This window comes from Tetrao urogallus (genome assembly GCF_951394365.1).
Source record: "Tetrao urogallus genome assembly, chromosome: 2".
In the NCBI taxonomy this organism is placed as follows: Eukaryota; Metazoa; Chordata; class Aves; order Galliformes; family Phasianidae; genus Tetrao; species Tetrao urogallus.
This window is the reverse complement of record NC_136814.1, coordinates 79,699,669-79,723,559: the sequence shown is the minus strand read 5'-3', so window position 1 is coordinate 79,723,559 and position 23,891 is coordinate 79,699,669. Positions and strand designations below refer to the sequence as shown.

General features: G+C 35.7%; 1 protein-coding gene across 1 annotated transcript in view; it reads right to left on the bottom strand.

Moving 5' to 3' along the window:
* COL12A1 (collagen type XII alpha 1 chain) overlaps positions 1-23,891 on the bottom strand; it is a gene marked incomplete at both ends in the record, with an annotated part of 96,101 nt that overhangs the window by 27,447 nt on the left and 44,763 nt on the right. Inside the window, 24 exons of the mRNA XM_079532661.1 lie at positions 643-752; positions 1,115-1,257; positions 3,392-3,530; positions 3,620-3,658; positions 4,528-4,692; positions 6,649-6,792; positions 6,982-7,105; positions 8,321-8,460; positions 8,976-9,050; positions 9,335-9,481; positions 9,919-10,035; positions 10,853-10,999; positions 11,508-11,627; positions 11,825-11,954; positions 13,575-13,717; positions 14,280-14,409; positions 15,096-15,238; positions 15,740-15,869; positions 17,110-17,249; positions 18,203-18,332; positions 21,865-22,007; positions 22,310-22,336; positions 22,443-22,575; positions 22,828-22,967. Of these exons, the coding sequence (XP_079388787.1) occupies positions 643-752; positions 1,115-1,257; positions 3,392-3,530; positions 3,620-3,658; positions 4,528-4,692; positions 6,649-6,792; positions 6,982-7,105; positions 8,321-8,460; positions 8,976-9,050; positions 9,335-9,481; positions 9,919-10,035; positions 10,853-10,999; positions 11,508-11,627; positions 11,825-11,954; positions 13,575-13,717; positions 14,280-14,409; positions 15,096-15,238; positions 15,740-15,869; positions 17,110-17,249; positions 18,203-18,332; positions 21,865-22,007; positions 22,310-22,336; positions 22,443-22,575; positions 22,828-22,967 (2,999 nt within the window). The remainder of the gene's footprint in view (positions 1-642; positions 753-1,114; positions 1,258-3,391; positions 3,531-3,619; positions 3,659-4,527; positions 4,693-6,648; positions 6,793-6,981; positions 7,106-8,320; positions 8,461-8,975; positions 9,051-9,334; positions 9,482-9,918; positions 10,036-10,852; positions 11,000-11,507; positions 11,628-11,824; positions 11,955-13,574; positions 13,718-14,279; positions 14,410-15,095; positions 15,239-15,739; positions 15,870-17,109; positions 17,250-18,202; positions 18,333-21,864; positions 22,008-22,309; positions 22,337-22,442; positions 22,576-22,827; positions 22,968-23,891) is intronic.

Genomic DNA, 23,891 nt, shown 5'->3' with positions numbered 1-23,891 from the left:
TACTGGATCCAAATCATTACATTCTACCCTCCCAGAAAAAAAATTCTCATCACATCTTCCTTTTCCTTTTTCCCAGTTTATCTTTTTTTCTTTCATGAGCCAGATAGGCTATGATGCATTGTGGTATTTATCTCTCCACTTTCACAATCTTGACAAATCCATCTTTTACACTGGTTCAACACAGGCCTTACATTCCATAACCAAAGAAGAACTAGAACTTCAGAGATCTTGAATTGTGTGATCTGTAAGCCTGTGTGTCACAGAATCACAGAGTTACAGATTTGTAAGGGTTGGAAGGGACCTTAGGAGATCATCTAGTCCAACCCCCTGCTAAAGCAAGCTCCCTACTGCAGGTCACACAAGTAAGCATCCAGTTGTGTTTTGAATATCATGAGACTTGACAACCTCGCTGTGCAACTTGTTTCTCTCCTCCCTGGTTCTGACCCTCAAAGTGGGTTTCCCAAAGTTTCAACTGGATCAAAGGAAGTTCAGATGGAGCTTCCCATATTTCAGTTTGTGCCTGTCCAGTCATCTACAGGACTGTAAGAGAACTGGATATAACTGACAGTAGTTTTGCTTGCTTGTGCTCTGTTCCAAAGAACAGCGCTTCAGAAAGTAACCTTCATAATTTCAATCCTTTACCTTGTGGAAGCTTCCATAAAAGATTTTCTTTACTTCATCATTATCAAAAGTTACAGTTTGAACTTCTCCCCTTGTATCCTTGTTAAAGAATGACAACACTTTGCTGCCAGCTGCAAAAAAAATAAAATAATACATTTCATTTTAGATGTAAAGCTGAAATCAACATCGTAGGATGGACTTATGGATAAAATGTATTGTAGCCCTCTGGCAGGTAAACACAGACTACAGATGGTTCAACTGACATAGCTACATAGATGTACGTTCCTTTGGTTTGAGAGGTAATACCAAAGGTAAAAGGTAGATTAGTTGAAAAATTAAGCTATGTACAAAGTAAAACAGTATGTATTTTAAAACTGAAATTATTTAAACGTTACCATGTAATAATACTTTGGTTTTGGAAAGATTTTGGAATAACACATGCAAAGTAATGTAATGTATACATTTTCTGTTCAATAAGTATGATCATCCTTACGATCAAGCACAACTCCAACTTGTGGCTTGTAATCTCTGTCCGTAATCTGCCAAATAGCAAAAGGTTCATTGGGGGATTCAGGCAGAAGACGGAATAGCATGATGATAGTGTATGCCTGTGGCAGTCCCTCTGGGTGAATCTCCCTGTTAAGACAATATGAAGATATTTTTTCACATGGAAACATATGAGGAAAATAAACAAGCTCTTTTTCAAGGAAATGACTTAAGGGTAATGGGGAAATAACAATGTTTAACAATATTGTGCATTTTAACTACTCTCTCTGTAAAAAAAGTGTTAAGTGATAAAAATCACTTTATAATTTTTTTATAATGAACTCACAGCCTATCTTAAGTTGGTTGAGTCATGATGATTATGGAGGCAGCCAGAATGTGACCACGAACCCTGGGAGATTTATTCTTGTACCAAGAGCTACATAAGCAACATATATTTTGAATTCCTTGATGGTAAGTTTCTAGAAATCTGTAGTCTTATTTCATCTGGCTCATTTTAGACAAGCATTGGAAAATACTCTGTTTAACTATCAATGGCTTTCAGGAACAGAGGCAATGAAGGAAACATTTAATGTATTCCCCGCAATGGGTGATGTATTTGGGCCCCACCTCAGCTACTGGTGGCTGCTGACATTTAGATTTGTGATGCTCAGACTGTTAGACATTAAAAAGTCATAAAGCTGGGAATAAATAAAAACACACAGCAGATGGCCTCTGGGATTTTTTGAAGGAGACATGAAGAATGCAGGAAAGTAGTTGCAAGAAGGTAGATAGATCATGTGTCTCCTTAGCTAATAAAACTAGAATCAAGAGAGAGATTTGGCATCATGAGCATAAACAGAGAAACCTTGACATGAATATTTTAGGCAAAACTTAATTACCCACATGGTTAGGAACACTTTCCAATTACAGTCATATAAAAAATCAACAACAACACACAGCACAGTGCAATAAAGAAAATAATAAAGTAGATATGGCCATTCTATTTATATCTCCGATAGCAAGTTATGTCAAATATGAAATAGCTATGCCACTAGGATCCGGATGCTTTTATTGCCTTGCTGACTCAGTCTAAAGTGAGTTTTATATTCTGGCTTCTTATGAAAGCTAAGTGCCCAAAATACTCTGCCAAGTCTATTCCACCTCTACAGCAGACAATAAACTGTATAAAAACATTCTAAATAACCTGAAATAAACAGAAAGGTTTTTTTTTTGTTTTTTTTTTTTTTAATTATCTTATTATTGTCCTACTTATACTGTTTAATGCATGATTTATATTAATGTAAACAAATTACTAAACAAGATACCACTGACTGGGATTATATGTGCTTCCCTAGCTGTAAAAATATCCAGGCCGTCAAGGATCACTCCCATAACTGTACAGGTGCATCGAAGAATTCAAAAAGTCCTTTAGGCCACCCTCAGCTTTTAAAGTTGTGAGCTGAGAGAAGGCCAGCAAAAAGAAATTGTTACTTCATCCATCCCAGTATGAAGCCTGTACATGTGATCTGATCTTTACCAATCCGGCAGAAGATTTCAAAGGCTTTTACAATAACAACAACAAAAAAGAATAACTTTCATTAAATTAAATTGGAGTAATGGTCTATTTTTAGGCATATCCTCTGACTTAGGAGATTCTTTCTGAAACTTAAACTTAAGTGGAATGGTGAGGAACAAATGCAAAAGAAAAGGATTTACTTGATTCCTCCTAGTAAAACTAACCGCTAAATTTCTGGACTGTATGTGATAGTTGGAAGGAATGATCACATATTACCATTCTGTTAGACGCTATGAGGCTACAGGTCCTTTAAATCTCCACTCCATTGACCAGATACAGCAATTCAGCTACAAGAGAATATACCTTAAATCATGGTATCGGAGTGCTGCTTACTGCAAAAAGTGAAGTTTACCATTCTACACTAAAACCATTTTCCCCTGACAACGTAGAGCTCTTTGTACCGAGGAGGCTGTTGCTCAACTGAGCCTGTTGCCAGGCTGTATATTGTAAGTAAGTATAGTGGTTAAGAAAGACAGTGTCAAATAAAAGAACAAAAAGCAACTGGATTAACAGTGAACAGATCGCAAAGGAAGAAGCAGATAAGTATTTAACAAGAGCAATAATGGATGTTCTTTGGAGTATTTTTCCTGGATTTCAGTTAAAAGAACATCAAATAGATGCATTTTCCACGAGACACTAATGCTATTAGTTACAAACTCTGTTAATCCTTCCCCACCTGTTTGCTCTGAGTCCTTCTCATTTACTTACCGTATTGGCTGGCTGACAAAGGCATTTTTGTGGAGTCTATATGCTACATAGCTTGGGAAAGAGCCTGATTCCAGTGATACACCTTGCACAGAAGCAAAATGCTTCTCTGTCAGATTATATGATTCCAACATCTTGAAACCTTTAAATCAGGAAAGGGAAAACAACAAAAACACTGTAAAGCTGAATAAGACAAAAATGAACCTATGCAAAATATAGGCAGTTTCTTACCAGGTGAAGTATATCCTTCCAAGTAAATAAGAGGACAAGCTGAAAGAGATGAAAAAACATGTAAGTTCAAAAATATGACCCCTACCATAATATGAACACACCTATACTTAGACAATTTTATTAGCAAAAATTCTGTACTAATATAAATTCTCAGCCAATTATTGCTACAGTTGTCACATTGTGTTCTGTTCTGCATTAGATGGATTTTAAAACCTTTACTCACTACTTTTAGTTGGATGTTTCTACCATGACAAATTGTATGGGTAACAGATGAGCCCCCAAAATATTTTTAGTTTAATTCCTAAGAAGAAAGGGGCATAATGACTCAATCTTTCTGTAAATATTAGAGGCATGAGTCAGGCTGCATATTAGCTGTCAGAATCACAGAAAAAAACTGCAGATTTATATGGCTTCTAATGAGCCAGCGGATGAAGAAGTCAGGGAGTCACAGAGTTGCACATGACAGGCTTGAGAATTTTTCTTTTTTGCCATTGAAGGATAACTCTTGAGTAAACAACTGACATTTAGTTTCAATCATTGTGAAACAGCATCACACACTTCACCCACACTCTTACAGAAGACTGAACCAAAGGTAAAGAGGCCAGTTGTGTCCCCCAGTTCGTATTAGACATCATTCTACTTCTTTATAAAGAGCAGAACTTCTGACTGTTGCTTGTTTTGTTCTATCTATAATTTTGAAATGTCAGACAAGATTACACTAAATACAACAGTTACTTCAAAATTAACAACAAAAAACTTTTGCTCTCTCAAACCATGCGTAGTTATTACAAAACCTAACTTTTCTATGTGAACATGTTTTTGAAGTATTGTAAAGTCATTTACAAGTATAGCAGTATATAAACAAATGCATCAGTTTGGGAAAAGGGAAAATGGTATTTTCTACTCACTTGAGGTAGCTGTCTCACACACAAAGGTGACGAGGTTATCTTGAATCTTTTCAAATGCATCAAAGTCATCAACAATAAATACATGACGCTCACTGGGCTTGCTGGCAATCTTGGCCAGCTCATTGTAATCCACATCAGCCACACCAACCACAAAGACACTGAAGCCTGCAAAAATAACATTTGTTACTTGAAACGTAGTAAAACATACATAACCATTTCTCAGATCAGTATTTCACAAACGCTATCATTGTCTTATCCATTCACTCCAGTATTCAGCCTTCATTATGAATACACATTCTGGATATCCTTTCACACTATCAGAGCTCGTGAGAGATTAAATTGCTTTTTGCACCTTTCTTTCAAAATTTTCTCCTCTTTCCTTCATTGACTGCTGTCAAGGACAGATTCAGGATGTGATTCAGCTCATCTCCCTAGCTTGCAAACTTCAGGATAGGAGAAGCTGTTTTCTGTAGATGCTAATCTGTTCCTCTCTTCAGTAACTATAAAAGTACCAACACCTTAGACTAAACAATTAGTAGATGGCAAAAGTAAAATTAGAAGAACCCAGCCCATAGAATTTAATCATATCACCAGATGTAAAAGCATAATCTTTCCCTTTGTCAGGTGATTTTCCTCTTCAAATCCTTAAAATGGAGTCTCCTTGCCTTTTATACCAAGTTTTTGTTCTGTCGTATCTTAGGCCCTTAACAGAATTATTGCTCCGACTCATCTCTTCCTTTCCCTTCTCCCACCTAATTCTCCATATGATAATTTGTCCTCTTTTTATTGTACCATAAAACAGGAAAGAAGAAAAACTGTCCATTACACAATTAATCACTAAAAAGAAAAATTTCTCCAAAAGAAAAAAAATGTAATTAACATGAAACTTCACAAAAATGTTGGTTGGAAGCTAAAGGAAGAATTAACATTTACTATAAATGATAAGCCCATTTTTATTTGCTTTTTGATTTTTTTCAAAAGGAGATGGGAAATAATGGTCCCTCTGTGCTCAGTACTAATGAATCTTTGTCTGAAATACTCTGTCCAGCTTCGAACACAATATTTAAGATGTAAAGTATCTGAAGAAAATAGCTAATAAAAATGACAAGAGGTTTGGAAAGCACAATCAACAGGAGATTGAAAGAAATGGATTTGTATTTGTTTAGTCTATAAAAAAGATAGAAAGAGAAAATGACAACAGGCTTCAAGTATGAAGGCCTGTTATAGTGTACAGTTATCAATTGCTTTCCTGGTTAACTAGGGAAATGAAAAGAAGACAGCAGCTTCATTAGCCTGAAGAAATACTTAGGTAAAGTATGAGGAAAAGCTTTCCAAATATCAGCATAAGTTAAGCACTAAAGCAGATTATCCACACGGACTGTAGAGATTTTTATGAGTAGGTTAGCCAAACATCTTTAGAAGTCATCTAGGGAGCTTATTCTTCCAGATCACAGAGGCAGACAAGATGACCACTTGTGGTTTACATGCCAGTGATTTCCATAAGGAAGCACATCTTCTTATTCAGGAAACTGCATTCCTGGTGGTTCATGCAATGAAAAGCAAGACTTTTGGGCAACTTCAGTAGAGGCTGCTGAGAGCAGTGAAAACGAGTACATATTTAGTCACACATATGCCACACTCAGCAGTCTACAGCAGGAGTGCAATGTTTCTCAGCTCAAAAGGCAACGAAGAAGTCAGTTTAGCACTTAATTTTCCTGGAGCTCCTGCAGTTTGTGTTAAATAATACAAAGTTCAAAACGCCAGGCCCAGCTTAGCAAAAGCACCAGGATGGAGTACTCTCCATGATGATGCCTGAGGTCCACAGAGCAAGGAGAAAAATTAACCAAAAGTTACCTTTATAAAATAGCATGCATGAAAAATTCCTTGCAAGCCCTGCGAAGCCATACTCCCAAAGAGAAGAGGATAGAGAAAGAAAAAGTATGTCTGGTCCTGGAAGTCTAAATTCTTTAAACAGTTCTTAGTCATTCTGAACAATCAGAATAAATTTCTGAATCCATAAATAGTAGGCAAAGAATTCCAAGATGGTTGAAGCACCACTTATAAGTTGCGTTGGTCAACACGCTAAAGAAAGGAAATAGCTAGGTACTGTGAATCGCTTACCAGAGTGCTGTATGACCGTTGCTGCTTTCCTCACCTCATCCTGTGATCGACCATCTGTGACAACAACAAGTACCTTGGGAACACCTCGCCTCATGCCGCTCTCCCAAGTCAAAACCTTTTCTTTGATAAATGTTAGGGCTTTGCCTGCAAAGTGTACAACAAATGAGTCAGCCGTATTATCCATTATCTATGAAGAAATTCCTTACTTTACTTTGACAGAGTGGCAGTCACTCAACTAAAACAGAAAAACATAAAACCTAATCCTTTGTCCATGAAATATCAGGATAATTAGGCAATTTATCTTACAAAACTAAAATTACTGCTCAGAATTACCTGTCCGTGTGTTTCCTCCTCTGTACTGAACATTTTGAAGAGCTCCCAGAGCTTGAGCCTTGTCATCAAATGTATTCAGTTTAAACTCAGATTTTGCTTCATCGCTGTATTGCACAAATGAAACCTGGGAGGGAATGCATCATTGTGTTCAGTCACATATCTCCAGTTCAGACTCAATTGAAATATGCATTGTGGTACATTAGTAAGCATTAAATTACTGAAAAATCTTTCCCACATATGTATGATTATGCACACACATACATATTCACATAAACATATAGTGTCATAGCAGTGTACACACAACATCTTTATTTCCTTTGTGCATAAAATGTAATATGATTTTAAATATGGATGATTAAGAGATTTCTATGGAGCCAGTTTTATAACATATTCTCTCTGCTTTTGAGTAGGTATATATTGTCTAGAAAATCTCCTCCATTTATTTTTAAGAAACGCAGAAAGAACCTGGTGATAGAATGACAATGAACTTGGACATATACAAAACTGCATGTTCTGTTACTGTAAGTAGTAGAATATTATCACTGTATGTTTATTCTTAAATCACTTTTAAATTTAAATATGTATAAATTTTATGTTATTATTCATCTGTATAACTGCAATATTATAGTATCTAACTCAGTGCTGAACAACTATCTCTCTGTATGTATACATTAGTATTTATTGAAATAAATTGCTCTTTTAAAATCAATCAATAATAATAAATTAATTATTAATAAATATCTCATTCAAAACCAGAGATTGTTGCAACTAATTCAAGAGGCATGTGACTTCCATAATTTGCTAAATGTTAGCAGTCTCTGCCTCTTGTATCAGGTCTTCTTCAGCTTTAGACTGGAGACTCACAACAATTCACAGGAAAAAAGATCACTACAATGCTCAAGAATTAAACTGTAGTAAACCTTGCAGCAAAAGAGTGGTATTTATTGAACCCTAGCAGCAATCTCATTCAGCTTCACACAAGTAGAAAAAATGAGTAATGGTTAAAGTAAGAAGGCTGACAGAAAATATCTGACAACAATAATCACCAAGGAAATCTTGGAGGTCAATTTCTCTTAGTTATTACTATTTACATTTTAAGTATTCTTGAACTGAGAAATTAAAACACCATCCTCAGTCAACACTCAGACTGTCCTCAGAGCAGATTTCTGATAGCCAAAAGTTATTGTATAACTACTAGATTCCCTTAATATCTACAGAAAACCTCATATGCTTCATATATATTTACACATACACACACACACTGTACAAACAACTTTAGTAATTCAGTTCCAGCCTCAGCCTCCTTCTAAAATGTACTCAATGGAAATAACTAACCTACCTGGATTCCAGCAGGATTAATCAAGTCAAAGGCTCCTACTGTATTAAAAACAAACTTTACTACTTTGTTGAAGTTATCGTCACCAATACTCCAGGAAGCATCAGTCAAGAACACTATGTCTGCTTTGGCACCTCTGCATACTGAAAGACCAAGAAAAGGAACACTTGAAATATACCATTCATAGCACGATGAAATAAAGAGCATGGCTTCAAAAATTTGAAAGGCAAACTTCTACTACAGCCCCGTCAAATGGCAAGTGTTTTATGCTGAGCATGAAAACATTTATTAAATAGTCTCAAACAAAGTTGCAGGAAATGAAAAGCTCAATAATCAAATGCAAATGTCTGAAATGACATTTTTTTCTGAACAGCTTTTACAAAAAGTCCACTGAGGGCTATGCTGACAGATTTGCTATAGAGCTACAGAATATTTTGATTTTTTTCCCCAGTCTATGTATTCACGTTTCCATTCTAATCCAGGAAATTTCAGAGTCTGGTAAAACAAATGGAAGCAACTAAGAAATTGATCACAAACTTCAGACCCTAAATTGCTGTGCTAGCTTTAAATCTATTTAAACTTAGGAAAAATAGAATTAAACCCTAAGGCAGTGCACCAACAATGTAAAAATACTACATAGATCTACAAATAAACATACCATCCCGAGCTGGAGGGATTGTGGGAGGTGGAGGAGGTGTAGGCGGTGGAGTTGGTGCCTCTGTAGGTTTGAGGACTGAAATAAAATAAAAAAATTTTTGGCTCAATATAAATTATTTCATTTAAGGAAAACTCTAGATCATGTATTATATTACCATAGAAAAATTCATATCTTTTCTCACTAAATTTTCTAGTATTACAAAACTTCCCTCAAACTCCAGTTGACATTACACTGACAGGAAAGAGGAAAAACCACTTAAAAGAAGTATTGAAAGACATCTAGAAACAAGACAAGCTCTATCACTGAAACAAGACAAGTTCTGTATTCAAAACTTAAGGTTCATAATATCTATTACTTACCCGTATGTTCCCTCACAGAGACTGGAGGTCCCTCAAGGTTAGGGGTCTGAACAAAGACAGTTGCATTGTATTCTGTGTCTGGTGAGAGGCCAGTAAAACAATGGCTTGTTTCTGATCCACGTACTGTAATTTCCTGCCCTCTGGATCCTGTAAAAACAAAGACCAATGGAATGAAAATTAAAACCCGCTATTCCCTTTTAATGTGTGTACAAGTGTAGAAATTAGAGACTTTTTGAGAGGAAGTTAGGTTAGCAGTCTTATTCTTGTCCCATAAAAACTTCTAGACTAAGATTAAGACTAAGATTAAGCTCTGATTATGAACCCTGGAGCATTCAAGAAAGCTGCAACACTCCAGTGTGCATGTAAAACTGCAGTAACCAGCAAATCTCCACTGATGAAAGTTAACTTGACAATAAGCAGTAGTTCACTTAGCAGCTTTTTCACCGCCACAGCATATGTGCAGACCTGCAAAGTTCAATCAAATGCAGCATGACTGATAGTAGAGGCTTTCCTCCATCCCAAGTACGTGGTCCCGACACCAAAACAAGAAAGCTATGTTTTAGAAAGTGCAAAAATTCTCTTACCATCAGCTGGGTTCAGCTTTAGTCTGTAGGAAGTTGCTGACCGGTGAGCTGACCATCGGATACAGAAAGTATCCCAGCCAATTTTGTAAGTTGTTAGGTCAGTGACGTTCAAGTATACTGTGAGCAGAGAGACAAAAATTGCTCTTTGGAAAGCAGTACACCACAGATGTTAAAAGAGCTACATCACACTTAAATATTTATTAGCAGTGCTGCTCCAGAACCCTTTTTTAGTTTTTTTGTTTGCTTGTTTGTTTTTTTAAGATTTACAGAAGGAAAGAGCAGTTCCAGTCCAATTTCTTCATATTATCATATGCCCACAGGTACTGGCCTAGTAGTTTACAAACACCCAAAGTCTGATAACCTTCTCATCTTGGGAAACAGCCCATTTTATCATTTTTCATGTAAGTGGAGTTCTTTGCTCCACTTAAAATTTCAACATATCAGAATCTGACTCATACATGGCAGTATGAAAAAAATGAACGTAGTCAACAAAACTCAGGATAATTGATTCATGTTAACTGAAGAAACTTTAAGAAGCTTTTTAACTGAGGGCATTGGTGAAATTATCTCCTTTTGAAAATGTGAAGTTTCAGTTCCTGGACTTCCCTGTGAAATAGAATAGCAAGAAGTCTAAACCTGCTTAGCATGGTTAAATTCTGTAGTATCCTGGATATAATTACAGACTGAATCCAACTACAGCCAATAAAATTTGAGGAAGCAGACTAGAAAATTTTACATTTTCAAATCATTACTTAAATTATATTTCCATTACTGTTCTGAAGCATAGTGTTTCTAGGAACATGGCCAAGTGCCAAGTATTCCCTATGAGAGGATATTCAAATCTTCTAACAACTAGCCAAGAAATACTGTCTTAACATGATCTCAGATCAGTATATGTATCTAGCATGACTACAATAAAATTCTTTTGACTTACATGTAGTGCCTTGATCTGTCAAAGGTATGCTCATTCCAGAGTCATACTGGGCATAAACATTCACGTCATAAGTAGTGCTGGGAGACAGATTATGCAAGGTGTAGGATGTCACTTCTCCCACAAAAACCTCCATGGGTTCATTTGAACCTTGAATTGAAAGGAAGCATCAAGAAAATGCAGAGAGAAAGATTCATGATAAGTGAGCTACAAAATTATCTGGCTCCTTTTACATTTCATTAAGCATTAATCTCATTTTCTTCAGCAAAATATGAATTTACGAAATGTGAATCTTATAACCTCTCCAATACTCATCTCATATATACCAGTTCACATTCTCACAATTACAAGTGGTTCAAAAGAGAGAAAAACCAAGTCTGATTTTTCAAGTCACTTCATCTATCACTGGTTATATTCTGTAGTAAACATCAAAACAGTTCAGTCCATTTAAATGACTGTATGAAACATTGTACTTGGTAGTGCTTCTTATAAAATACTGATAACAAGACCTAAGCTTTTATCAAAATGAATTAATAAAGGAAAATAAATAAATCTTCTAACACAAACATTTCATAATACATATGATTTCTATTCTGATCTCTCATTATCTACTCCCTATTTTGAAAGTGCTTTACTCAGAATGAATGAGTTTTCTTACCCACAGGCTTGTATACAATTTTATAGCCAAGAACAGGGGATGGTGAAGGATCCCAAGAAACTCTGAATCGTGTATACCATTCATCAGTTATATATATATTTTGAGGAGGAAGCAGGCCAACTGAAAACAAAGAAAAGCATTGCAATTTAATAGACGAGTGACTGGTTTTGAGCCTCTAGAAACTTATACTGTAACTCAGTAAGGAAATCACCACATCAGAGAAACTATAAACATAATGACACTTTAACAATGTTGGAGTGCTCAGGAAATTTATACCTTACATTTTTAAAAGAATATTTTATATTAAAACAAATTACCAGTTCTTCCATTTCCAGTCAACTGTCCACCATCTCCATCTTCATACACAGCCACAACAGTTATTTTATATGGTGTATCTGATTGCAACGGTTGTAGTATGACATTATTTCTTATGCCAGGAACTGTTGTCTGCAACATATAAAAGAAACATGCAAACAAACTCAGACTATTGTAACCGATCAGTTAAGACAGTAACTAGAACTAAAAATTTGTCTATTTTTCATGTTCACTGTATATAAAGTTGTACAGGATATTTTAAGAGTTATAGCCTATGAACAATTACTAGTACTTTTTATTTAAAACTATAAAGCATTGTGACCAACATAAAAATATAAATTAAATTGACCCTTCAGTTCCTACCCTTACAAGTGACATGGCTTAGTTATGGGACTCAGCAGGTCAGGTTGATGGTTAAACTGATTATCTTGAACATCTTTTCCAATTTAAAGGATTCTATGACTCTATAATTAGACTGAGGTGCTGCGTTTCCTCCCCCAGATTTCAGCACTGTTTCCTTACAGAAAGGAAAAGTCAGACTGATGTGTTTAGAGATGTAAAAAGAGAAGAAAGCGCTCCTAAAACAAGGAGGGAAGACAAATCCAGTCACACTACTCATTAGTTTCAGTTCTAACTTATCATTATCCTCATGGATACAATTTTTTTTTTAGGAGCAACAACAGCTGGTCTGAGAAAGAAGCTCTGAATATTCAGCAGTGTAAAAATTTGCTCATGCAACCCCCAATCTCTTCAACTTCCTGGTACAGATGTGAGCTTCCGCTTCATTCTAATCAAAAGGTAGGCATAATCCAAAAAGTGACTCTGCTCCATAAAATAGCCATAAAGCACTGGAACTACAGACATTGACTTATCTAATAGCATGTCTCGATCAACATCTTCTGTTATTACTTGAAAGAGAATTCAGCTGTTCAAGATTTACTATTTTTACAAATAAAATGACCAATATTTTTTGCAGAGAAGATACATATTCAAAGTTAGTTGTGTTCTGAATAACAAGTCCCATAGTGAATTTTCTACTAGTGATTTTCAACATCCTTTGTATAATATATAAACAGGTAGAGCATTTAGATAGATTTTAAACAGCACTCTCTACACTACATTTTAGCTGATAGCAGTCAGAAGGAATTCCATCATTGACCTCCATAAGATCTGTGTTTGCCTTTGTTATTAACGCTCAGAGAATTTTATACATACCAGATTAACCCATGCTATCATTAAGCTGCAGGAAATGAAACACAAACACAATTCATGCTGAACTTTACCAAAGTAAGTTAGATGCTGAATCAAAGTTACCACTGCATTCTTATTAAACCTTGTCAATGCTTTTTCAATTTATAAAATTCAGACTTATGTTTATTCTGTATCTTAGCACACTGACTTCATAATGAATAGAGTACAAAATAACAGATGGCTATTAATTGTAGAACACTAATTGAACTCATTGTCAGGGAACAGGCTTTGCTCAGAATCCTCTGATTAATGATGTGACTTACATCTTCAACATTTTTACACAAAAGTTCATTAAACTGAGTTCATTAAACTGTATATTTTTCTTTGCTTTTGTGAAAAAGAAAAAAAAATTGTCCAAACAGTGGCTTTTCAGCATTACCAACAATGACCAAAGAACCCACAGATGTCCAAAGTGCACTACAAGTAAAACAGGTATTTTTCTGTGGCCTAAACAATCAACTGAGAAAATCTTGGTGCTCATAAAAGAATTCCAGCACTTACATATTCATCAATAGGATCTCCCACAGTGGGTGAATAAATGATTCTGTATTGCTGAACTGGCCCATCAGCATGGTCCCACTGTACAGAAAGGCTGTTTGTTGTCTCATCAAACACTCTCAGATTCCTTGGTCCACTGCGAGGCACTAAAAAAAGAAATACAGAAGGTATAATGATGGCCTGTCACATCAACACGTCTTAGAAGAACTTATATCCTTTTTGCTTTATTTCTGGAATTAATTTGAAACAATCCAAGCACAAGCAAGTTAAGTTGTCACACAGAGGTTATGGTGTTTAGGTTTCTTCAGCAAAACAACATTTAGAAGGTTGATGTGTGCAATTTTTGAGTAAAATGCAGAACTCAAAGCACATTTTTTTTCCTATCCATCTCAATGTGTTACTTTTCTTCAGGAAGATAAATTGATATTTAACTGTAATCACATTTTAGAGAACAATTTTTAAATTCTTATACATATATATTCAAATAAGTCTTCTTTCCCAAGTGAAAATGAATTTAGTGATTATGCATGCATCCCAGCTTCCACGCAATATACCAAAAAGCCCCCTTCCAGGGAGGCCTACAATTGCTTCAGCCAGAATTCAGATCCATTTATCTGAGTTGCACTGAATGGTTTACACAACTTGTGATTTTACAAATTCCTCACACATTAATCTTGACATAGATCTCAGAAAAGTGCTGCCTCTTACATGTTCTTCCCTGCGCTTGGCTTGGATTTCCTTCTCCATCTGCATACAGAGCTATAACATTTATTGAGTAAGCAGTGTCAGGAGTTAAGCGTTCCAGCATCACATCACGAGTGTTGGCTGGTACCACAATCTGAAACAGAAACAGAAAGCACCTACATTAAAAATGTTCAAATTATATTATATCCCTTAAGATGAGCAATTTAAACGAAATATAGAAAAATCAGGAACTGCATATTTTTCAAGAAGAACAACAGAAGTTTAAAATAACCAAATAACATTGATAAAAATTCAAGAGCAGAACACGTACTACAGGAAAAAAAAAAAAAAAAAAAGGATAAATGCTTAAGGAACACTCATTCTGCAGATGGGAGGGGAGCTTGTTAGGTACTAACAGGTACTAATTGACAGGTTCCTACTCATGTGAAGTAATACACTGATACACTATACAGAAACAGACTAGTAAAATTGAGCTTCCACTTTCATTATTAAAAATTTTCTAATAAATATTTGTTGTTTCTTTCTGACTTTACCAAATATAGGTTATGTCTTAACTCATCGTTACCTGCAGTAAAACAAAAGATACTCAATTCTCAGTTTTAAGTGGGAGAATCTTATTTCTTATTTATTTCATTTCCCCAAAGCAAGCTTTCATTTACAATATAGTAGATTCTGTAGGCACACTCATTTCCGCAGGGACCCTGCTAAGCAGGGAGTTGTCCTAAATTCAGTAGCTTATTGTTATTTTTCAAAACTTATTGAAGGAAGCAGTATCTTCTGCACACTTTCAAAGAATAGTATAAAAAGTAGATTACTTACAGATTCTGATGGTCTTGGGCCGGACAGTGGAGAGTAATTAACTCTGTATTGCTGTACCGGACCTGGAGCAGGCTCCCATCGGACATTCATGCTGTTTGGTGTGGGATTGTAAACTTGAATGTTTCTTGGTGTTCCTCTCTCCACTAGACCAAGGATAATTAAAATTAAGTTTTACAAGCCTCCTTACACACGTTCTAGTTCTACTTTAATTTCAACCATGCTCAAAATAAGCTGAGAAGTGTATCAACTCAAGACATTATTCGTTTTACCCTAATATCTGTGAATCTAAGAATCTTAGTTATTAGTCTTTACAAGCATCTCTGCCAGGCAGCAGGGCAGCTACTGGCACTAGAATTAAAATGTTCCTGTTGTATATAAGTAAACTATAAGATAGCTTTACAACGTAAGAGCTGAGGTTGCAAGTGATAAATGAACTGAAAGATTCCATTCAAATAAACAAAGAAAACATATCAGTTACAGAGGTAAAACCATAAACTATACATGTAAACAGAATTTTACCTTAGGAAAATTAAACTTCTATAATTTATATAACTTAATTAGAAGTACTCAGTTTTTAATGATTTGACCCACTCACACACACGCACAAAATCCAACATTTTATTTAAAAAGACTATTTTACTTACAAGTTCTTCCAGTATCAGATGTACGTCCACCATCCCCTTCCGGGAAAACTGGAACCACAGTTACAGTGTAAGGTGTATTGGGTTCAAGAGATCTGAGGATAACATAGTTTGTGTTTCCTGGCACTGTGGTCTACAAATTTACAAAGAAAGGTGGAGGTATAACGTTTACATGAAAATGGAAAAAATTCAGCTTTTTGTATCTCCTTTACTTTAATACTTAATCTTATTCTTTACATGATTGCTACTTCACAAGGGAACATAAATTGCAAATCACTCTGGCAGGCCAATTAATATCAAATTAATTCTGATTTAATACAAGAGATGTTAAAATATGAATTTTGTTTATCACGTCACTGAGTATAGAAGTAACCTCACAATCCAGCATGGCAGATTCTATTTGTCCTCCTTTTAAAAAATAAACAGTGTTTACCTTATCTTATTTCCAAATCAGATGTTATAAAATCTTTATGAAATAATAGGTTTCATGATATCTTCTAGAATTGGCCTTCAAGAAGATTCTGTTTTGCACAGTGGTTATCAAGTTTTGTGCACAATTCCTTACAGCTGACTTTTACTTCTGATCCTGTTCTACTATTGTCAGTAACAAGATCTACAGCAATCTTTTTAATGACTGCTATTTAGCAGCTCAGAGTTATTAAGTCACTTCTGAAATCCGAAAAATAAAAATCACATAACACTATAACAACCTAATTACAAAAAGTAATGAGCAACTCTGCAAGTATAACTCCATAGTATTTAAGGAATATTTTGTTATCAGTAGCTTTCTAGATGCTTATGACATAGTGGTAATTCATATACTCCTTATTTAACAGGCACACCAAATTGCACAGATGTGAAGAGAATAATGTTTTTCCCAGCCTGCAACATTGGATCAAATTCCATTTCAAAGATTGCTTTGTCTCATTAGGAATTAAGTAATTTTAGATTATTAGAATAAGATGCCCCCATGCATTTTTCCACTATCACAAATATTATCCCAGATGTCTGCCAACTGCCACAGCAGTAAAAATGGGTAGAAAAAAGGTCTGTTAACTTTACAGCTTTTTGTACATCTTTAAGCCAGCTTTATGGTCATGCACACTGCCCTAAGAATAAACAAACAAAAAGTTGTGTAGTAATAAATCTGTATGCTAAGAACTTATTACTGAAGGTCAAATACATAAAATCCAACATCAGTATTGCAGATTGGAAAAAATGTCTTTCCTGGAGGTGTTCTGCACTTGCTCCAGAGTAGCTATAAATAGAAAAGCCAGTATCTAGGCAAACAAGACCAACTTCATGCTATAGCATTTCCCTCATTAGCACCATGGATTGCAATTTATTTGAGACAGTTAGCAAGAAGGATTTACCATTTCTTCTGCACCTCCAGCTGTTGGTCCATAAAACACTTTGTACTGACGAGGATTTCCTTCTGCATGATCCCATCGAACATTCAGAGTACTGGTGGTCGGGTCATAAACTAGCATGTTCCTCACAGTAGTGAGAGGTTCTGAAACAGGACAATAAACTGTCAGAGATGTGGGGCCACATTCTTTCTCTCACCTCCTGCTATCAGATCATGCCCATGCAATGTCTCATTAGGAAATTAAATAAACAGCAGGTTTAATAGTTCATGTCGAATGTTGTCTTCATTAATCTCATTAATCATAATACATGAGACTCAAAAAACAAACAAACAAAAAAAAAAAAAAACCCCACACAGATCACAGAATCATGGAATGGCTTGGGGTGGAAGGAACCACAAGGATCATCAAGCTTCAAACTCCCCTTTGATCTCAGGTTGCCAACCACTAGATCAAATACTAGATTAGATTGTCTAGAGTTCCATTCACCCTGGCCTTAAACACTTCCAGGGATGAGGCATCTACAACTTCTCTCTAAATCTCCCTTTTAGTTTAAAACCATCCTCCAAGGCCTATCACTATATACCTGTGTAAAAAGTTGATTTCCCCCATGTTTTTAAACTCCCTTTAAATACTGCAAGGCTGCAACGAGGTCTCCCTGCAGCCTTCTCTTTTCCAGGCTAGCCATTTAAAGAAAAATATAATAAGAAAATTTTATTTCTGGATGTTATTCTAGAAACATACAGTATGTTCATTAGGATTGTCTTCCTCATTTTTCTCCAAATACATTGTTATGTTTGATCTTCCAGAAGTTCAGAAATAAACTAGGTACAAATTAATAAGTAACTTCATTAATAAATATACAATTACTTATCCAATTCAGTAATTTTAAAAATAGTGATTTGGTTTTTTACACCTGAAGTGCTGGTAGAAGATCACTCAGTGCTTTCTAGAGTAGGAGAAAAACAGTGTCATAGAAATCCACCAAAGGACAAATAACAAATAAACACGATAAGTTTCACCACAGAGACATTTTCTCCGCTGATTTGAAAAGTACATCAAATTTGTCTCATACCTAACAAGATCACGTGTTACTTACTGGTTCTGCCTCGTCCTGTCATTCGCCCCCCTTCACCATCTGCATACATCGATGACACAGTAATAGCATACGGTGTGTCAGGCTGCAGCTTTTGTATTACTACACTGTTCTGCCGCCCACCAACCATGGTCTAAAGTAAAACAAAAGAAAAGATGCTTTTTATGCTGCCTTTTTTATGCTTACCATTATAGCTAAGAAAGTAATCGTTTGAGGCTGAGTGGAAAACACTGTGGTCCAATCCCCTTGCGACTAAAGCTGACAATAGGCACCGAAAAACATTTTCAAATATTTTCATATTTATCTTAGCAAGTACAAACAGAGTCTGGTGACACAAAGACAGTTTTCTTAAAATCTCCAAACTTGCATGTCACCACAATTACACATTAACTGTCAGTTCTGTGTCAGAACAAAGTTGTTTCTCTACATTGCCTCTGACTAGATTAACAAGAAATCAGCAGGAGTTCCTTCTTTGTTTTGATGGATTCTGAATCGATCTATAGATGCTGCAGTCTGGTCGAATGCACGCATGGAATAAATGCATGCATAAAACTTTGCAGACCTCTAATATAGAATTTTATCAGCACCATCTCTCCTGGATTGTATGTGTTTTATAACATGATGCTTCAGTTTCTAAACACCTAAAATCTAAATCAATCTAAAATCAATTTATGACCTTCATTTCAATTTTTCTTTAATGTAAAATAATAGAATGATTTGAGTTGGAAAGCAACTTAGAGATTAACTTCAAGTTCCAGCCCCCTGTCATGGGCAAAGACACCTTCTACTAAACCAGGCTGACCAAAGCCTCACGCAGCCTGGCCTTCAACAGCTCTAGGAACGAGGCACTCACAGCTTCTCTGGGCAATCTGTTCCAATGCCTCACCATTCTCATAGTGAAGAATTTCTTTCTAATGTCTAATCTAAACCTAACCTTTTTTTAATTTAAAACCATTATCACTTGTCCAGTCACTACACTCCCTGATAAAGAGTTCTTCCCCATCTTTCCTATGGGTCCATAGTGGCGGAAAGCCACTATGAAGGCCTTCCTTGAGACTTCTCAAGGCTAAACAATTCTAGCTTTCTTAGCCTTTCTTCACAGTAGGGGTGCTCCAAGCCTCTTAGGAGGAGATATAGATACCTGTTCCTGCAATTTTCTCCAAGAAAAAGATTGTCATCACATTAAGAATAATATTCAGATATTTGGCATTTGTCAGTACTGAGATTTTTTTGATTTAAAACGTTTTAAAACTGCACCTGCTCTGGAGCATCCTTTTTAAGACAATCTACCTATTTTCAAAACCTATTCAACTGGTATCATAAAACTTAATATCTTTAGATGATGAACCGAAAGCAAGGAGGCATCTTCATATTTCATATATTTAATTTAATTTACAAAGAAACTTTTTTGTTTCTACTCGAGTGTCCAAAACTCATTTCAAATCATAAATGTTTTCAGCCTCCTACTGTGGCTGACTTCATATTTTTTGCATCTATTTGCCTTTCAAAACATGGCCCTGAGCGATCATGATGGTCTCTGCAGTTTGGTATGTAGTTTTTGTATAGTTGTATTCAAATCACCTGTGGGCACCCCTGATGCCAAGGACATCAGACGTCAAACCGGTCTTAAAAATAATAATAAAAAAAAAAACAATAAAGAACTTCTAAAAATTCAGTTTTTGAATATTTCAGTGGGACAGTGCTACACTAACAGCAGTATAATCAAATATCACAATGACCAAAAAGAGCAGACAAGTAATTATTATCATATGACAGACAATTACTTGCAGACAGACACTAACATGCTATGAAGACAGCAAGAGTGCTCTGTGTGCATTTCTCAGAAAGAGGTATTTTCTCCAGCTGCCACTGCTGGATTCCACCCAGTTGTGAATAATTAAATCATTAAAATTCTCTGTCACAGCTTACATTTCCACAGAGTGCCCTTTTTTCACTTTAGTAGCGGCAAGTATAGATATTAATTAACTGTGCTGCCATTCCTTATTCTTTTAATGATTTCTCACTAATCTTGCATTCAAATCCTCATTTCATTTAATTGTTTAATTACTTCAACTGAAACACATATTTTTCAGAAGAAGGTAGAAATGGGTACGTGGGCCCATAAGTATCCAACTGATTTAAAACGTTCCTAGATATGCTTCTGAACACGGTGATCTCCAATCTCAGGAACAAGCTAAATGCATGTGGTTTTCATCTGAGATTCTGAGTCATGTGGCAGTAACCACAACAGTCTCCCTGTGCAGAATAGGGCATCTTTAAGTAGCACTTAATTTTGATAAACAGGTTGAATGAATTAACATTCCCAGGCTGTTTTTCTTGGATCACAGGTGAACAGCACAGCTCTCACTGATTATGAAGGATAAGTTGGCTGATGATATGGTACTGGCTTTCTCTTTCATTACAGCTGCTTGATTATACAAGACAGTATAATTATATAGACAGTAAAATACTTTAAACTCTTCTTTAACATGTTTCCCATGCATGCATTTTTGTAGTTGCAATTTCTTGGAGGTTACTCTGTCCCCAGCATGGTAAGTGAGAATACCACACAACTCTCTGATTTTCAATAGCACATGAAAGCCAAGACTATGGAGGTAGTCTGGTAGTTTATGTGGTTGATTGAGATAATTATGTATCTGTGCTGATTGATTTTTTGAAAGTAGTGCCTCCTCTTTTATTTATGTTGGCCAGTGATGTCAGAGGCAGGTATTGGTAGCATGGCAGTAGAGGTTGCACTTTCCCACCAATATAATTAAAATATATAAAATATAATAAAATAAAATAATATAATAAAATAAAATATAATTTGGGGGTGTTCAAGGAAAGGCTGGATGTTGTGTTGAGGGACATGGTTTAGTGGGAGCTATTGGGAATAGGTGAACGGTTGGACTGGATGATCTTTTAGGTCTTTTCCAACCTTGGTGATTCTATGATTCTATGATTCTATGATTCTGTTACATGTTGTTGCCATGTGAAGATGGCAGCAGAGGGGCAGTCTGACAAAACAGGGTCTGATATGGAAGTGCATATGAAGAAAAGTTGTGTCATTGAATTCCTCCGTGTGGAATAAATGGCACCCACTGACATTCATTAACACTGTTAAATGTTAATGGAGACCGAACAGTGGATGTGAGGCAATAGGTGGTGCATTTCAGCAGTGGCAACGACAGTGAGTCACCTCTGCTTGTGCGAATTTTTACAAATGCAGCATGCAGGCTTTTGTTCAACAATGGCGAAAATGCATAACTAATGGTGATGACTGTTGAAAAATAGCCTTTTGTAGCTGAGAATTTCCTGTCAAACAGCGCTCTTCCTATCTGTTGTAATTTCCATGAAAAATAAATAGGAGGCAATAATTTTGGATCAACCTACATAGTTAAAGTTCCAGATTATACGCATTTTCACAAAAAAATAATGAAATGGTCTATCACCAAAACTGTTGGGATTTTTGCACTCTAAAGAATATTCTATCTTGGATTTGAAAGCAGAGAAAGAAAAATGTGAGACTACATACTTAATTACTATAATTGTGTTTTCATCTAAAATGTGCTTAATACACAGCAGTACTTTGTAAATAAATTATTCTAAGTGATCAATTTGCAGAACAACCTTTAAGATAAATACAGGACTGTAAAATTAATTACCGACTGTTCTGGGGCATCTCCATTGATAGGCTGGTAAATGATCTTGTATCTCTGCACTCGACCACTGGCAGGATCCCACTTTACGGTCAAACTGTGTGAAGTTGCGTTGTACACTTGAAGGTTTCGTGGACCACTCTTCGGGGCTGAGAAAGGTAGCAAAGTACAGAATCAATATATAATTCAAGCAAAAAGGAAGGACAAACACTTCATACTTCCAAGTTCTGCACGACTGCCAGACCAAGAGCAGCACGTACTAAGACCAACATAAATTGCATTGTTTGTAAAATAATAAACATGTGGTAATCTAGTGTTTAGTAGTCTTCCAAATACACAGTATGTTCATTAAATGATCTCAGCTTTTTAATGTTAACATTCTTCTCAGCATAGAGAAAGGTAGCTATGAGTTTTCTTTAATAATACTATACCTGGAAATTCAGATTCTTACCTGGTGTTGTAACAGGTACCAAGGGTACTAGAAAAAAATAGAAAGACTGTTCAATATTGTATACGTATGCTTTCTGATTTAATAACTATGAATGTAAAACATGTAAACATGTAAAAGCTCTTTAATTACTTACATGTTCGTTCACTGCCAATCAAGTCATCACTTTCTGATTCATCAGGATAGATGGCAGTAACTGAGACTTCATACAACGTATCTGGGTTCAGATTTTCAAAGAGCAGACTGTTGACATCTCCATTTACAATACTCTTGTGGGGGAATAAAAAAAATACAAGAAATAAAAAAGAGAAAAAAGACAAAGAGAGGAATCTGAGTAACTTTTTACACAGTAACATTACTATAAATGGCTATGAATGCATTTTCTATATCTTCTCACTGAACTGCAATTGGGCACAACAGGAAGGCTTGCAAGAGATAGGCCATTTATTATTTACATTTCTGGTTCTTAAAATATGCCCTCTAAGAGACTGCTCCCAAAATCTTACTATGATTACTCTTACCTCCTCTTTTTCTGATCTACCATATGGTCCCCAGGTTATTCTATAGAGAGAAACATCTGGAGCTCCATGATCCCAAGTTCCTCTGAAACTATTCTTGGTTATCTCCGTGATTCTCAGATTGACTGGTGATGGCACAGGCTCTGTTGCAAGAAAAGGAAAAATGTAACTAAAAAATAAGGTTAAATCAAGGAATTACACAAAGAATTTGGAAAATTATGCGCAAGATTCAGATCTTACTTACCAGGATCACAACAAAATGCTTTGGTATAACCCAGCCTACACTAAGTAAATTGCTTAGTATGAAAAAACTTCATAATTTCACAACACCAGGTCATCACCTGATAAAATAAACAGTTCTACTGACCTCAGAACAACTCTCACGCCTACTCACAACAGTTGAAGTTCCAACTGTTATGCTTTGTAGTTAGAATGAGTAATTATGAACTCCCACATACAGAAGAGAAGCTCCTGCATGACTCTCTCCCAGATCTTAAAATTCCTTATTTAAGCCAAACGAGTAATGACTGAATTACAGAATTGCTTTAGACAGAATTCACAGAGCTTAACCATAGGTTAAGGAGGCAAAAAGTCACAGCTACTGGAAAAAAATCAGTAAAAAAGTAAAACCAGAGAATTAAACTAAAACAATTTTTGGCTGATTTTTCCTCTTTTTCTTTATGCATTCAAATAAAACAGCAGCTATAGACTACAGGCTCATGCAGAAGCTAACAAACAAAATTTTAAACATGCCACGCTTCAAAAATCAGGGGGAAAGGGGGACAAAAAAGGACACAGAGCATATTTTTTTTCTTTTTTCACATCGGAGTGATGGTGTGTATTAAGGTAATACTGCTCATTTCTATGCATTCCTAAAACACAAGAATACATCAAGATGAAAGCTTCCCTGATATCAGCTTGCTCTTTTCAGTTCATCACCTGTCTTGCATGGATATCTGGTCTGTACGACACCATTTTCTTGTGTCTATCTCTTGTTATTACTTTAGTGTTGCCTTTATGATTCCCTGAATAACATCATAGTCTCTCACAAATTCTGGCTCTTTGGT